This window comes from Panicum virgatum, chromosome 7K (genome assembly GCF_016808335.1).
Source record: "Panicum virgatum strain AP13 chromosome 7K, P.virgatum_v5, whole genome shotgun sequence".
NCBI lineage: Eukaryota > Viridiplantae > Streptophyta > Magnoliopsida > Poales > Poaceae > Panicum > Panicum virgatum.
Genome location: NC_053142.1, coordinates 35,341,992 through 35,359,237, shown reverse-complemented (window position 1 = coordinate 35,359,237; position 17,246 = coordinate 35,341,992). Strand labels below are relative to the sequence as shown.

The following is a 17,246-nucleotide window of genomic DNA, read 5'->3' as shown; positions in this document are numbered from 1 at the left end:
TAAACCATCGGAAACTCATTTATACATTATAGACATGACAAAGAAGTTGAATAGGGATATATATACATAAATGTTCATATTAATTCATGGTTCGACACACAATATATAAATATATTCGCAAGAGGGATATTTAGTGTTTGAACTATCACATAACCCAACTTGTGAAGAAACAGAGTAAGAAGATGGCATTATATACACCAAAAGAAGAGCCACTTCCAAAGCATTGTGAATATAGTTGTGTTTGTCACAAAAGCAGTATAGATATTGGTGTGTTTGGCTGGGACACAAGAAGTGACAAAAGGTGGTTTTGAAGTAAGCATCAAAATAGTTGTTGCATGGCCAATATCTGAAAAAAAAGAAGCTAATGTATTGTTAGAACAATAGATGTTAAAAACAATTTGTAGGATTATGAGCAGTAAATTGACAAAATGTAAGCTTAAAAGTAATATTTTAATATGGAATGCAAAAAATTCAGCATTTCAACATGGCAAGAAAGTTTTATATGTATTCCTATTGTATCTTTCAAGCGGCAATATGGAACTTTAATATGAAGTAGCTATGCAAAAGCGAACATTCTGTGAATTAATGTGGTGCGCATGCATGCCATTCCAATTGCCAGTTTTATGTCAGCAATGACAGACCTGTAACGGTAGTAGAATACAGACAACATGAATTCTAGTGGTGTCTAATGACCAACTCGAAGCAAAAATTCCTAAGATGGTATAACCACAGAATGAGTGTACAAACATGTATGTATGAAGTATTAAGTATTGAAGTACCTGTTGTAATTTTTTACTTGGTTGATGGCTGCATATCAGATTTCTTGCCTTTCTTAAAGACATGCTTTTTGTCATCATCCTCAATATCATCATAAGGCCTTCTTTTAGTTGCAGCTGGTGTGTCATCCCAATTTCTGTAGTGGAGATAAATAATATTTTATTAGATTATGCATTATTAAGTAGAGGCATAGATAAGAATATGTGAGTGAATGTTTACCTTGGTGACTTATCAATGTCCATATCATCAAATTCTGCTATGGATTGAGTTAGCATTGCAAGTTCCTACAGTGAAAGTAATATATTAACAATGTATGCATAGTCTAAAATGGAAGCATATTCTGTTTCAGTATGATATTATTGGTGCTTATACCATCTTACCTGATCTGTTGGTGTTTTTGAAGATATAGTCATTAGATCAGGTAGATCCTTGGTTGGAACCAAAGCTGATGATGTTCCTGATCCTTGTGCACATAATTGAGTGGTTAATAATGGGAGTACTTCCTGCTTTCCATGGCGTTCTTTTATCAACAGGACCTCAAATGATGGATGTTCAGTCCTCATACTCTTTTTATGTAGAATCCTTACGACAAATGTGAACTTGTGGCCAATCCATTATGAAATGTCGCTTGGAATTATATCTGGATCATTGTATTTCCTTAATGTTTCAGCACTCTTACCAATAAGTTCAGTAGCTCTTCTTTCGAACATCATAAACTCAAGACTAAATGTGTTGTCTGCAACTATAAATGGTATTTTGTACCTGTACATGAAAGGTTGCAAGAATTTGTTTGATTAATTTAATTAAGTAGAGGACTGAAATGATTACAGATTTATTCAGGTTTAGTATTTCTTACTTCCATTCAAATTGTTTTGAAGGGCAGCCTCCATCCTTTGTACACTGGAATCCATCAGATGTTGAAATCATTTTTGCTGAGCATGTGCGACAAGCACGATAGCACCAAAGTTGTTTATCTGGTATTCCTATGATCGTTACAGTGCATTGATATCGTTCACCCTATAAAATAAAAAACTTTAAGATTATATAGGAGTGCATTGGCTGTCTGCCAAAAATGAGATCTGGATATAGTGGCAGTAATCAAGCGCAATTACTGAGTGCCGTGGCAGTTTTTGGCTGGATTTTATCTTTATGTTTACACAGGTATCTTACAGTACATCAGGACCTGACTAACAAGTGCATTGCTTGTCTACCAAAAATGAAGCTGCCTACTAATCACTCATTGCTATTTGCTAGCTGCTGTAGTAGCAGGAACAAAATTTGACTACCTTTAAATTCTCTCCTCCATTTGACAGTACATATTCTCTCTTTTCTTTTTTCTTTTGCTGACAATAATATGAGGATGAGGAGTCCGGCTACTGCTCATTGCTATTTAATGCTGGTTTAAAAAAGATAACCATATTTTAGCTAGCTTTTAATTCGCTCTCCTTCTACATAAGCTTTCTACATAAGCTAAGGAGTAAGGAGTGCCTTGCTTGCCTGGCAAGAATTAGAGCGGGGGAATGGCTAGTAATCATTGCCGGATTGCTGGCTGCTATAGAGGGATGAACAATTCTGGTTGCTTTTAAATTCTGCCAACCCTTTTGCACTACCCATTTTTGAAGCCTGGATATGATATAAAAGATGCAAACAGTACATGGCAATGAAGTTGTCAATATATACCTTTTGAGTAAAAGGATCTATGTCGTTCAGCTGTAACAGATTCTTTTCTTCAAAAGCTACATGAGTCTGATCTTCATTTGGTAAATCAATTTTTTCAACAGCTGTTGCGTCCAGCGGTAAGCTGAAAGATAAACAAATATGATCATATGGATATATTATGTGTGCAAAGCGTATTTATATATTTTAGACATAACATTTATGCATAGAGTAGAAACACTTTAGGAGGTGCTCACATGATGTGTTAGCACGGGTTCCAAATCCTAACAAATATTGGTTAGCACATTTTAGCATTCTCGCCTGTTAGGTTTGAACTGCATGCTAGAATTTAATTTTTAATAGCTGTCTTTGCATGCTATAACTGAACATTTTTTCCTATCTTTTATCCATGCCGATGTCTGGTCAGCTTGAAGAAAGCAATTAAATGTATGTATAGAAGTCCAAGGACATGTAATAGTAGTTGTAGGAAAAGTGTGTGCCTTCTCTGAAAAGCTTTTATTGCAGGTACGTCATTCTCGTTGATATACCAGCAACAAGCTGATGTTCCACTTAGAAATTGTGTTCCATCTTTATATTGTTTCATTAAGGTGCCAACAAAGATAGCAATTATATGGTTCTTTTCTCCAATTTTAAGGACAGCATCACCATCAAACTCTAGAACCTGCATACCTGATAGAGACAAATCTATTGTATTTCCCCTGCTTAAAGTTGTTTGATACTTGTATTATTAGTGATCATATTTGGGATGGAAATATTAGATATCAAATATTATGGACTGAAGATATACCTTAGGTCCTGCAGCTTTATTATTCTTCTCATCATGATGTCTCCTACAGTGTTACGCACTACTGCAGGATTTGAGACAGCGGTGATTTTTCCAAGTACATCTGAAATAATGTTTATACATCAGCAAATTTTAGTTGCATACATTTGCAGAAAAAAAATAATTGTAAAAGGGTTGTTGATGTTGAGTAGAGAATATACCTAGGAATCGTTCTTTATTTTTAACAAATTGTGGCAATATTTCAATTGGAGTCAATGAGAATGTGTATTTTGGAAATTCCAGATCATGAGCATTTGATTTGGCAATGGTAGTCCTTCTGTTCAGCCTCAGCATATATGGGTTTTGCACCACCTTGTATCCAGGTTTAGCTTTTTCAACCACAAACTTGCCAATGAAAATGATTAGTTTTTCGCACAGCTGAGGCTTTAAAATTGGTATTACATCTGGTGGTATTTCAGCATAGATTGCATCACCCTACATGTAGAAATTTTTGTGATATAGATTAGGAATGTTAAAATATGCATATTTTTGGTTTGTATTAGTACTTGTACTGATGATGGAAATACCTTCTGGTCAATGAGAACCAAGTCAAGATGCTTTATATTCCCTTTTTCATTTCCTCCCTCTCTGAATTCCCACATCCTTGATACTCTTACATGTAAAACAGCATTTGTTGTTGATAGACGAAGATCAGATATTGTGGTAAGCTCACCCTGTGATTGAAATTTGCATTTCATAAAACATATATGTAACTGTAAGTAATATATTATTGGATATAATATTTACAGTACCTGCATTGGTATCATTGTCAATATATAGCTACTCTGCAAAAAAATGAAAGAGATGATGTTAGAGTATAACAATAGAATTGCTAGACCATTTCTAAAATTTCTCTAAATACAATATTTGTAGTTGTATTTCCACAAGAACCATCATTGTTCTCAATTAATATTTTCAGGCCTTTTTTGTTGTTCACTCTTGAGATTGCAACATATAATTGGCCATGTGAGAAAAGTGGCTTTTTAGGTAAAGTCCAACATTTGTAAGTGTTTGTCCTTGGCTTTTATTTATAGTCATAGAATAACATATTTTTATTGGGAATTGACGTCGGTACAATACAAATGGCCAGTGAGAACCTTTTGTAGTAAGATTTATTCTAGGAATATGTATCTTGTCACCTATGCGAGTTTCTATTATAATAACTGCTTCAATAATATAGTCTGCTAGGTTTGTTATTATAAGTCTAGTTCCATTACATAGTCCTAGGCTTTGATTTAGATTTTGAAGTAGCATTATAGGAATGCCAATTTTAAGTTTTAGTCTATGTGCTGGGAAATTATTAGCATTTAGAGTATTTAGATATTCAGTTGGATAAAGTATATGAGCATCATTAATAGCGTCCATACATTTAGATATTGAATCTGCACTAAAATATTCTTTTTCAGAATTTGGTATTAAGTCAACCATGTAATTATTAATCTCTTCAACTATATCATTTGTTGTAGCTAAAATCGCTCTATTTTTAATATATTCTGGATTGTTGTAGTTATTAAGAAAGTCTGGATATGTAGAGTCAACCAAGACCTTTATTTTACTTCCTGTTGTATACAACAATAAATTTTGAGGTATTTCAACTATATTACTATCAGGGTCCTCTTTAGTTTCTGATATGTTATTTATTTTCTTAGATCCATTTCCGATTCGAAGTATCCAATCATTGAAATCACTCAGTTCTTTATATTCAAGACTGTTGCTTTTAATTTTCTGTAAACGCATATTTTCATGCAAATATATCTTTGTAACATACTTCCATAGGTATGATCGAAATATTGATGCATTTATAATTTGTGCCTTTGAAGCATTTTCTATTACTGGTAATATTTGCTTTGGATTTCCTCTTAGGACAACTACTTTTCCTCCAAATGGTATGGCTTCTAGTTGGTTATCTTTTTCAGATAAGAAATCCTTAAATGACCTATCAAGATCCTCAAAGCATTGTCTATTTGTCATTATAGCTTCATCCCATATAATAAGGTCAGTTGCGATGAAAAGGTCAGCTAATTTTGTTCCTCTTTTTACCTCACATATTGATAATTCATCAATCTCAATTGGAATATGAAATCGAGAATGTGCTATGCGTCCATTTGGAAGTAATAGTGAAGCTACTCCAGATGAGACTACGGTTAGTACTATTTTTCTTCTAGCTCTTAGATATGACACTATTGTGTTATATAAAAATGTTTTTCCCGTTCCTCCATGTCCGGCTATGAAAAATATGTTTGGCTCATGTCTTAGTACACTGTCAATTACTTTGTGGAAGGCTTCCTTTTGACCTGTATTAAGTTGGTTATATAATATGTTGGCTTCATATTCAAGTTTTACTATGTTGTAGTTTAACTCCTCTTCAATGAAATGGTTAGTTGCTATAAATTTAGGCGATGTTGTCCTTTCTGGTAGGTTATATTTTGTAATACTGATTCCATTTCTAGATAGAAGTTGCTCTATTTCTGCTAGAACTGAATCGTGAAGTTCAGATTCTGTAGGATTGTATACGAAAGGATGGTATTGTAGTTTTAGATCATGTTCAATATCTTCAGACATTTTCCTCCTATTGGTATCAAAAAAATTTCGTTCATCTTATAGATTACAATATGCTAGGAGAGTGACAAATAAATTTCGTAATTGTGGTGTTGTAGCCCAATTTATGGCTTCATTAAATGCTGCGTACCATTCATTGTCATCTTGTAATAAGACTCGTGCTGCACAAGCTTCTTTGAATGTTCCATATATTATCCCATTATATGTTTTCAAATCATTATATCCTCTAGCTCCTTTTACTATCATAAGTAGTAGCCTTAGATAAAACCGTTCTCCTTCTATTGGATTTACATAATATAGATGACCAATTTTAAAGTTTTGTTTGCGTCTTGTCCATTTTCTGTTGTGGTCGTCCCATGTCCATTGCTGTGGGAATTCACAATAAGTTAATTATCTCGCTTCTGGATATTGTTTGTTTGCTTCGAACCATTCGGTTAATTTTGTCTTTTGGAATTTGGGGTCTTTTGCTATTGCATTTAATTTGCCCTTTTTACATAGCCTAACTATATTTTGTAACGGTAGATGGACCGGCAATCTCTCAACTGATGGCCAATGGTGGTGTATATCATAGCCTAGTAATCTCCAAATTGCATTTTGCTCACATATGTATCTACATTCCAAATATTCTTTAATTTCATCTATATCTTTAGGTTGCTGGTCATTTGTTTGTGTATGCTCAAATAGAACTATTGCTTTATCTGGTCCTTTATGGATATATTTACAAAGATATTTGAGTAGTCCACTTTTGTTTACATATTCTACATTTATGTGAGCTTGATATTTTTTAGGTAACTTTAAATTATGAGGAACTACCCATCTATTATCCAAATTATGGTTATCTCTAGATATATAAATACCAGTGTCTCAGCGCCGGTATTGAGTAAATCCGTTTTCATTGAAATTTGTTTCTTTTTGGAATTCCTTTGGATAGTATTTAGAACATTTTCCTTTTTTCATACAAGGGCATTGTTGATTTTTTTTCCTCCACATGGGCCATGCATCATATGTTCTGCTACAAGAACATATTCTAGTGGATCTTCATGTGGATTAGGTATTTCAGCCGATATCCATAGATCTATCATGTCTGGGGTTATTTCATTGCCTTTTTTATCTATCCATTCTAAGATATGGACATGGGCAAGCCTCTTTTTTGGAACTCTATTGAATATAAAATAGCTATTATTGGACCAAATATAGTGCCAGACCATAAATCTTGTAGAAGTTCCTGTAGTTTTATATGGAATACTCGTACAATCACATCAGGTCGACCATTTGATTTCTCACCAGGAAGTATATTTGAAGTTATTTCACACCATTTAGGGTTGCATGTAAATGTTATGAATAGATCTGGAGGCCCATATACACGGCATATTGCTACTCCATCATGGTAATTCTGTATCATATATCGTCTTGAGCCTACATGACTTGATGGTAGTAAAATTCTTTTGCCAATTTGGCTACCATTAGTTATTCCTTTTTCTACAGCATCAAATATGCCTGGTAAGTATTCAGCTCTTAGTTTGTCTTGATTTCTCGAAATGTACATTAGTCTATCTTCGTCTTCCATTGCTCGTGTGTCAACTATGACTTGTTTTGATAATCTACTATAGCATATGAATGGATTTGGCTGCCCTGGTCTATAGTGCATATGGTATTTGAAAAACTCGTGCATTGTGACTGTTTTTCATTTCATTTTACGTGTGTACTCTTTTTGTTCGTAGTAAGGTATGCCAAGTTGAAATCCTCTTTCTCCATATGAAAATAAAAGAGGATATTGTAATGCCATATAAGCGGGATGGATAATTGATATACGTTGCAATCCTTTTTGTTTTGTGCTTACAATTATATCTCGTTGGCATTTTTCTAAAGTTAAATCTCCAACTATTAGTAATGCAAGTTCATCTATATGCGGCATTTCATATTGTATTGGGTCACCCTTATCAGCTCCTATTATTCGAATGCTAACATCTATATCTTTATATTTTTCAAGCATGTCGCGTGCATGGCGGAAGGTTTTTACGAGTGGATTGTTTTCATCTAGCATTTCTTTTAGTTGTCTTACTATTTCAGGATCTATATCTATTTCTGATGGTTCTTGCTTGTGCAATGCTTTAATTCTGTTGCTTATTTCATTTTGTGTGTCAAAAATATATAGTTCAACATATTGTGGTTGATTGTTGTCTGAAGGTATTAATGATCCTATACGATGATGTATTTGGCCATTTATCTTGAAAACGTATGGTCCATCTCCTTTATTTATTTCATTTATAATAGTTGCACCTATGGATGTAAAAGAAAATAAACTATTATATTGTCTAATTTTTTGGAAGAAATGTTTTGATCAAGGCTGATCTCTGTTTTGTAAAAGGTTTAATAGGAACTTTGGAGGCTCCCTGTATTTTGGTATTTTGATGGTTCCTTTTTTGCAGCAGTTTGTGTATATTGGTTCTTTATTTTTATATGTGCCTTTTTTGTTTCTCTCATTGTACCAGAACATAGCATTACAATGTTTACATATATATTCTGGTTTTCCTATATACGATCTTTCTTCATATGATTCTTTCAGATATTCAATATATTTAGGGCTAAATGATACCATCCCTTGTTTACTATATAGGTACGACTGAGATATATCAAGGGACTTGCTATATGCGTCATTTTGTTTTTTTCTTTTTGAGTTGTCGTCTTCATTATTTTGCCTTTTCCTTTTTTACCTGCTATTAAATTTGCTCTATTTTGTCTAGCTTGTTTTGTGTCAGGATTTTTCTCTATTGGTGTAAATTCTGAAAATTTCCTTTTAGTGCGTGCCATACTAAATTGTATGGAGCCATTATTATAAATCGGAAAGAGAGGAGTATTAGTAAACATTAATAGTAACAAAGAAGTAGATGACTATAATATAATAATATAATAGTATCTAAATCTGAAATTTAGATCAATCACATAATTTGTAGCACGAATCAATAAAGACAAAAGCTGTGTAGTAGTGGTGATATGTACCTTGATCTAGAATCTTCCTTTTTTCACCCTCCTGTTTCATGTCAATGTAGTGTACTGCAGGAAAACAGAAGAATGAAATTGGTTTAGTATGAAAGGTTTTGAAAAGGTTATTATTGTAGAACATGGACATGCCATAATTGGTGTTATTTAGACTGCTAGGTCAAGTTTTGGTCATGTTACTTTTGTTTCCTAGCTCGTGTTTGTTAGGATGTCCGATCTCTCATATTTGGTCCCCGTATGAGGGTAGGAAGTTGTATGGGGACCTTTTTTCTCTCTCTAATGCAATGAAGCGCAGCTCTCCTGCGTTATCTAAAAAATAATTTGTGTAAGAAATTTTATTTTCTGAACTTTATTTTGATTGCCAATGCCACTGGTTTGCAGATGAACTGGTTCAGTTCTAGCCTTTTTGTTTACTATGAACCTAACATGTTCTAGTTCCAAACTAAACATCACATGCCAGCTCCTAATGAACTGATGCAATTTGTAGACTTGGTGAGTTGGAATGAACTGGAACAGTTTCTTCCTGTTAATGCCATGTTCCTGTTTGCGATTGATGGGTTAAATTGGTTAGAGGCTTACAGCTGCCACTTTTATTATGAGAACCATTTTGATTCTATAATTTCTCAATTATATGAGAAGTAATGAAAATTGTGAGTGGTTAGGTAAAACAGTGAGCTCCTGAAACTCGTATGTCCATGCCTTATTTTGCATCTGCCCAGCCATGGCACATCATGTTAATCCTATTCGTCAGCATGCTTACTGAATGAACCAAATGACTAAATGATAGGAAACCACCGCTTCCATTCACTAATTAGTCAGGTCCACACATGCAGGTGGCCACGTCCACACATGCAGGTGGCCACTTCTGTTGTCAGGAAGATCATGCTAGACGAGTTTGGGTTGCAGTACATCTGCGCCATCGCGGGCCGTTTCTTCGAGGCAGCCATGGCTTTTGCGGCCATGGTCAGTGTACTGGCCAGCATATAGGGCTTGTGTTGGAGAAGTTAAAAATGAATTGGCTATCTACCTAGTTCTTTTAGGTGTTCGGTGCTCTGGTTCTTGCGTGTGTGTTGGGGTGGGAGGGGTGCCTGAGCTCATGGAGATTGCTGGAACGGGGTGTCGGGATGTTGTTTAAGAATTTGAGAGCATGAGGAGGTAGAAGAGGGAGAGGGATTTCCATTTTGGCAGTTTTCTTGGAGGATTGCGCCATGGCACCAGCAGGAGTAGCAGCTCGCGGGAGTGTTGCTTGCGCTCATGGGGACCTCGACCTCGTGAGCTTCTTTGAATCCCGCCGCCTTGAGTCTCTGGATCGGCCTAGGAACTGTTGCACGTAGTACCTGGGTGAGCTTCGGCTGTTTCGATATGGGATTGTGATGAGCAAGTGCGCCCGCGGAGTACGCGCGGAAGCTGCCGTCGTCGTCGTCGCAACTGCCGCAGCAGCGCATGCGCTGACGGATGGAGCAATAGGGCGAGCGAGCGGCCGTCGCCGCCACCTGGATCTGCGCCGTGTGAGGGGAGGCGAAGGGCACTGGCCTGGATCGACAGAGACGGGCGCTGGCGGCGGGCACATCTACGCGGGCCGGTGGAGGGCGAGCGACGCGTACCAGGGACTGAAGGAGGTAATGCGGCGGCATATGGCCGGGCGGTGGGGGGTGGACTCAGAGGCAGCCACGAGGGCCATTGGCGTCAGGCCACGAGTGGAGGGAGCGCCGGCGGAGGGAAGTCCGTTGGTGGAGCGAGCTTACGGAGGTCCGCCGGTGAACTGAGCGCCGGCGGAGGAGGGTGCGCCGGCGGCGGAAGCGGTTGACGTCGACGGATGGCACATTCATTCATAGGTGCAGAGCAATGCAAAGGGACTATCGTTGGTAGGGGAGTTGGGGAGATTACATACCTAGGAGGAAGCAGCGAGATCGACAACGCCCTTGTCGACGTTGGCTGAGGTAGGATGATTTTTTTGTTGCAATCCGGAAGTGGAAGGGGTGATGGTGATTTTCGCTGGTTTGGGAACTGAGATGCGGAAGGGGAAGCGTCGCTTTTTTACTGATTCCTGTTGTTCTCGATTGCTGTAGAAGTGGAAAGAGAAATCTAGAGTACGCGGAACGGGCGGGAAGAGCAGGCGGGACGGGCGAGAAGAGCAGGCAGAACGAGCGGCGCATTTGCATTAGACATTGTTAGGTTCCATCCGATTTGAATCCAACGATAGGAAAAAATTTTGATGACATATCCCAATCACAGCTCAGGGAATAACCCAGGTTTCGATTCTTAAAGATTGGCCTCCTTCCTACTCCAGCTTCTCTCTAAATCCAGCCCCATTTTTGTACATCTGATTCTCCTCAAATTACCCCCCCCCCCCCCCACCTTATCCAATCTGTCCTCAATTACTACAAATCGTATTATGTGTATCCAATCTGTACTCAAGCACTGCAAATTGTATTATCATTATGTTTGAGTAGTGGAAGTTCATAACGGAACGGGGCCGCGAGGCACTAATGTCCAAGGTCACGCGCGCAGGTGCAATACAATTTGGTCACAGACGCCGGTGCAAATGGTTTGGGCTGCAACAGTTTTAATAATTTGGACTTTGCTATGGGCTTCCTTAGTTCGGGTGCTTCACGGGTCAGCGCTAAAACGAATTGGTTTGGTTTGGGTTCCACATCTCTAGCAGTTCGGTCCTAACTTGGTGTGGATAGCACCCATTTGATTTCTTATGGGCCGTAACCATGGGCTATAACCAAAGCGTTCTCGTATGGGCTCCTCGAGTCCTCCTGGCCGCCGCAACTCCTCCACCGCTCCTCCTGGCTGCCGCCGCCAGGACTTGCGCAAGAGAGAAGCGCTTGGCCATGGACGTGAGCGGCAACCGGAGGAGGAGACAGACGGCCTCCTCGTCGTCCTCACCACCGCCGCCGCCGTCGGTGTCGCTCCCCGCGTAGTAGGGCTCCTTGCAGCCAAGGCAGTTTCCCACATCGGTGATGCACGTGACCGCGCCGGCCCTCTCGGCGGAGGCGTCGAGCACGTGGCCGCGCATGGCCTGGTTGAGCCCGCTAGTGAAGATGGTCCCCGAGATGTAGCTCGTCTGCGCCCGTACCTCCGCGGTGCCGTCCTGCTCATCCTCCGCCGCGGCCGCCGCGGTTGGTGCACCGTCGGAGTCTGCGGACGCCGCGACCGCCCGCTCCGGCGTGGGCGGGATGTGCTCGATCAGACAGACCCTCGAAGGTCCGCTCAGCTGAGATCCGCCCGGAGAAGGTCGAAGCTTGCCACACACCACCCCTCGCGCTGCTCCCATGAATCCACGGAGGAAGCTCGGAGGTGACAACCTGTTTTTTATTCCGTATGGTGTATTCTCAGTATGCTTGTGGCCTGTGTGAAAGCGGATGGCATAGTTGTTCCATGCCTTGGTAGTGTTTTCTCAAAAACCATAGATTGAGAAATGGGTTTCAATGGGTTGAATCCATGGATTGTCAAACAATTTGATTTGATTTGGCTTGAAATCATATAATGGTTTGGTGTAGTTTGTATTATTAACATGGAGGGTTGGATAGGATTGGATGGACTTAACTTGTATTGTGGAAGTGGACTGGTGGGGGTTCAGGTTGGATCCTGGCCCATTAGCAGGGCGTCGCCGCACCGCTCGAGCAGACGTTAGGGTTGTGGGACTTTCAGGGGTTAAGATTTGAGGTTGCCAGGACTGCTGTACTGCCGGACCTATAGAGGGGCGGGGGTGGTCGCCGGACCGACAGTGGAGCCGTTCAAGATGGTGGCGAGGTGGGAGGGTGGGGGGATGGTTGCCGAGCAAGGATGGTAGCAGGGTTGTAGGGGATGCCGGCCAGAGTTGGAGAAGAAGGGAGATTGCGCGACAGCGGCGGAGCTTGGTGGTGCCAAAGCCGGGAGGCGGCGAGGGAGGCGGGGGACTTGGTCGACGATGAGGACGAGGGGTGCGTTAGTGTCGGTGTCAGGAAGCGGTGGTGGAGGTGCCGGAGCCGGTTTGTGGCGGTGGAGGCGAGGGAGCAGTGCGGCCACGTACGGCCCATGACAATGGAGGCAAGCGAGGCTTCTATTAGGCTTCTCCTCGACTGGAAAACAACCCCCTGTGAGGGAACAGCGCAAGACTAGAGCCGTACAAGGAAGAAAGTAGGAAAAGAAGGAACAGCTCAAGACTAGAGCAGTACAAGGAAGAAGGTAGGAAAAAGAAGGACTAGAGAAGGAAGAAAGAGATGCGTGAAAAAGGAGGCGGCAATGGAGACTGGACGCCATGAAAAAGAACGAGACTGGATAAAAGGAAGAAAATTATGTGCCCCCAAAAAAAAGGAAAATAGGTAATGGGCGTAAAAAATGTTTGGGTGGACAAAGCAATGGGTATCATTGACTATATGACAAGGCAATTAATAATTAATTAATCTATAATTCATTGATCTTTTGTTGCATATTGAATGATATCATAAATTAAGAGACAGATATAGAACATCTTGGGCCGCTAGAGTCGTGCCAGCACATCTTGGGCCGAACATCCTTGTTGTCTCCCCCATCTCTTGAGAGAGAGAGAGAGAGAGATAGAACTAATTGTAAGCTCTAGATACATAAAGTGTTGTTGCCGGTATCGCTTTAGGGTTTAGGGAAGCGTGGCTTCAGCTCCCGCCGGAGCCATCCGCAATAGATTGGAAAGTGATGGATTGCGGATGACTGGCCTGCAAGTGGTGGCTAGGGTAAAGATTGTCGGCCATGGTGAACATGCCTCTGACTCTCTCGCTATTGTTGCTATGCTCGTTGCACCTTGCATCATATCACCATGTGACAGTGTGGGTGGAGGAGGACGGGGAAGCAACGGAACATAACAGTGGGAGAGCATAGAGAGAACTGGCCGGAAGGAGTGTGTTGCATGCACAATGTCTGGATTTGCGAGGCACGGTGCGTGCGACAGCGGAACGAGTGGAATTGGGGGGGGGGGGGGGCAACTGGAAGATGGTGCTTCAAACGATACAGATGAGAAGGGGATGCATTCGTGCAAGAGATATGACATGGGTGGGAGGATGCGAGGTTGGAAGGACAAGGCGAGCGAAATGACAGATGAAGAGGAGCAACAGATAGAGAGAGGGCCCATCTATCAGCCACAAATTGGCGAACAAAACGAGTGTTACATGATTTTTATTAGTTGGATTGGTTTGGAAAAGAAATTTATTCCAAAATAACAGGACCCAATATACTACATGTACAAAATCGGTACTGTAGCATCAACATACGAACTTGAATAGTTCATCTTGGATCCTCAGGCATATACAGTGCCAACAAAAAAATGGAGTTCTTCCCTTTCGACTATCTCCACTATATTGCTGATGAAGATGGTTGTCGAATTACAGAGCAAATATGAGAGGATTTGGTCACTGTTGTACAGTCTACGAGAAACTTGGCCTACTTGAACGAGTAATAACAGACTCTAAATTCGGTACAACCATCTTGCTCACACGTTTGATCATGGTACTGTCAGATTAACCCAAGAAACGCGATTTAACAATCAACATAGTAGTCCAATATTATTATTTCGGAAATCCCTCACTAGCTATTTACTGTGTCATTCTCCCCGGCTGCATGCTAGCAACATTTGCAGGGCCCACCAGCGTCAGAACTACGGCGCCGGCGCCGGCGAGTACGCCTCGGGCGCGGGCACCTCGACTGACCTCGTCATCGTCAACGACGCCGACGACGAGTACGCCTCGGGCGTGGCCACAACGGACGGACGTCTGCAACGACGATGACGACGAGTACGCCTCGGGCGCGGGCACCACGACTGACGTCGTCGGCAGCGACATCGACGACGAATTCACCAGGTTCAGTATGCTGGTCCCAGTAGTTTCTTCTCCTCCTCCGTCACCTGCAGCAAGGCGTCCGCGTCCGCGTCGTCCCTGCTGGCCGCCGGCCTCAGGTCCTGCTGGTTCAAGGCGCCGTCGAGAAGCAGCCCCGTGAACCCCGCGCCGGCGAAGGCCGCGTCGGCAGCATGGACGCCCCACTGCTGCTGCTGCTGCTCATGCTCCTTGCACGCCTCCTCGTACGCCTGCATGGGCTGCATGGCGGCGCGCGCGGCCGCCGCCGCCGCCGCCGCCGCACCGTGCGCCTCCAGCACCGAGGCGAGCGCCGCGCTCTCGGAGAAGCCTCAGCGTGGACGTGGGCGACTCGAGCCCCCCCGTGCGCCGCGGCGGAGGGGCCCGGCGGCGCCGAGACGGAGGTGGACGCGGCGAGCGCGCGCAGCCTGGCCTCGCGCGCCAGGCGCGCCTCGGCCTCGAGCCGCGCGCTCTCCCACTGCGCCGTGTGGCTGAGGTGCGCGGCGGCCCTGGCGTGCTGCGCGCCCGCGGCGCCGCCGCCGCCGCCCCGCGCCGACCGCGTCGGAGCGCGGCTTGTGCGTGACCGGGTCGATGCCCATCTTGGCCAGCCGCTTCTTGAGGTGCGTGTTCCAGTAGTTCTTGATCTCGTTGTCGGTGCGCTTCGGCAGGTGCGTCGCGATCGCCGACCACCTGCGTGCACAAAACGGGCGGCGGACGCCATGAGATCCTCAGAGATGAACACGGAGAGAAATCTGCACCAGAAGCTAGCCAGAGTAAACAACCCGCAGTTGCGGCGAAGGTTAACGGGGCGCATGGCCGAGCACAGAGGCGATGCAGAAAGTGACAGCAACTGTGAGTCAAACGGCAAGTGAGCAGGTGGCTACAGTGGACCGAGGAGCTAGCTGCCTTGGTCCACAGCGACGGGGGCCGGGCTCCTCATTGAATGTGAAGCTTGAATGCCGAATCATGTGGAGAAAAGAAAGGAAAATTCGGGGGCAGTGGCTCCCATGGCCCAGCTTTCCTCACACTTTTTCCCGAGTTGATGCCTGTGCATTGATGGATCGACTCACGCAGAGCTCAGCGGTAGCTGTTCGTCAGGCAAAAGATGAACAATGCAGCACGGTAGAGAAAAAAGCTCCCTTGTCTCCTCCTGTGCGAGTACGACTACAAGAACATGTGTAAAAAAAAACGTAGGTTGTTCGTGTAAAAAACGCTGCAAGAACATGTGTACGGTGACTGGAACATACTCCGAGAGAGAAAAAAATACTTGGAAATGTTTCCCCATCTCGTGGTGCTCCTGCGGTCCTGCCTAGGTACCCTCTCATGCATCTCCCAATCATAAATGTGGCAAGACCACGGTGCGGGCATGGCTGCTAGTGTGTTCTTGACCAGCCGGTGATCCGCTAGAGCCAGAGCTACCCACCAGTCAAAATTCTGGGTCCAGAGTGCTACCAGGACGATCCGATCCCCCACCCAGCAAAGCAATCGATCGAGCGCTCACCTGTTGCCGAGCAGCGCGTGGAGCTGGATGATGGTCTGCTCCTCCTGCAGGCTGAACTTGCCCCGCTTGATGTCCGGCCGGAGGTAGTTCGTCCACCGGAGCCGGCAGCTCTTGCCGCACCGCTGCAGCCCTGCCACGGCCATTTCCCCGCACGCGCGTCAGTAACGAGACCAAGATCACCCCCTCGCAGAATGCTGCGAAATTGAACCGGCCGGGGCTTGCCGGCTAGCTCACCGGCTTTGGCGGGCAGCGAGCGCCAGCAGCCGTGGCCGTGCTGCTCGATGTAGGCGAGCAGCTTCTGGTCCTCCTCCGGCGTCCACGGCCCCTTCTTCAGCCCCTCCTTCACGCAGCACGGCGATCGCCCCATCGCCCGTCCGTCTCCGAGCACCGGCCGAGGTTTGAGCACCGTGCACCACCACTCCTCTCGGCTGATCTTCTTGCTCTCCCACTCGGTCACTCACACGGCACTTCAACTCCAACCTCGCTCCTCACTCCTTCCCCTTAATACCCCCCTCAGGATCAGGGCAATTGACTGCGAGGGATCCTCCCCCTTTTAGCAGCAGGCCGGGCGGGCACTGTGAGGGACTACGAGCGCAGCTGCTGCAGCAGCAGTGCCAGTGTGCGCCAGCGAGCAGGGGTGCCCAGCCCACGCGAGAAAGCGACGCCCTGATCAACTGGGGGGCGTGTCGGCGTTGCGCAGCGCGGCCTTGGCCTTGGCCTGGGCGCGTCGAGGTCGGTGCGCGGCATAAATAGAGGAGGAAACGCCCGGGCGCGCGGTGTGGCGCTTGCCTGTATTGGGGCCGGGCCGCGATATCTTCTTCGGGGGCCGCGATCCCGGCGCGCGTGGGGCCCGCGATGTCAGCGTGCCGGGGGGCGGCGCGAGGGCAGTGCCGGGATTTCGCCCCGCGTCCCACCACAACTGACAACCCCAACCCCGGCGCGGAACCGTGGCTGCCAATCGCGATCCACCGATCTGAGGGCGAGCATTAAACACTCGGGGGTGTCGGGGGGGCCTCCGGCCTCTGATGGTCCAGATTCCCCGGGCTCGCGCGCGCCCTGGCGCTGGCCTCGCGCTCGCGCCGCACCGTCGTGAGGTGGA

At 44.3% G+C, this 17,246-nt stretch overlaps 1 protein-coding gene, 2 long non-coding RNA genes and 1 pseudogene across 3 annotated transcripts; all 4 read right to left on the bottom strand.

Moving 5' to 3' along the window:
* Positions 1–35: 35 nt before the first annotated feature.
* On the bottom strand, positions 36–1,161 carry LOC120642317. Its single transcript, XR_005662562.1, has 3 exons — positions 997–1,161; positions 780–913; positions 36–346 (listed from the first exon to the last, which is right to left on the bottom strand). It is a non-coding gene; the product is annotated as an uncharacterized LOC120642317 (long non-coding RNA).
* A 56-nt stretch (positions 1,162–1,217) lies between these two features.
* Positions 1,218–2,663, bottom strand: LOC120642316. Its single transcript, XR_005662561.1, has 3 exons — positions 2,458–2,663; positions 1,634–1,794; positions 1,218–1,539 (listed from the first exon to the last, which is right to left on the bottom strand). It is a non-coding gene; the product is annotated as an uncharacterized LOC120642316 (long non-coding RNA).
* Positions 2,664–2,939: 276 nt separating this feature from the next.
* On the bottom strand, positions 2,940–10,947 carry LOC120642315. Its single transcript, XM_039918775.1, has 7 exons — positions 10,728–10,947; positions 8,837–8,890; positions 4,030–4,062; positions 3,805–3,951; positions 3,439–3,712; positions 3,242–3,341; positions 2,940–3,123 (listed from the first exon to the last, which is right to left on the bottom strand). Exons 3-7 carry the CDS (start codon positions 4,042–4,044, stop codon positions 3,102–3,104), a joined length of 558 nt encoding a protein of 185 aa, XP_039774709.1. The 5' UTR covers positions 4,045–4,062; positions 8,837–8,890; positions 10,728–10,947; the 3' UTR covers positions 2,940–3,101.
* A 3,276-nt stretch (positions 10,948–14,223) lies between these two features.
* On the bottom strand, positions 14,224–16,759 carry LOC120640177 (annotated as a pseudogene).
* Between the last annotated feature and the right edge of the window lie 487 nt (positions 16,760–17,246).

Excerpts from the sequence above, each read along its gene's own strand:
- LOC120642315 (XM_039918775.1), bottom strand. Across the intron at positions 3,713-3,804 it reads TGGTTCTCATTGACCAGAAG|GGTGATGCAATCTATGCTGA; the intron begins GTATTTCCATCA and ends TTCTACATGTAG. Across the intron at positions 3,124-3,241 it reads ATAAAGCTGCAGGACCTAAG|GTATGCAGGTTCTAGAGTTT; the intron begins GTATATCTTCAG and ends TGTCTCTATCAG.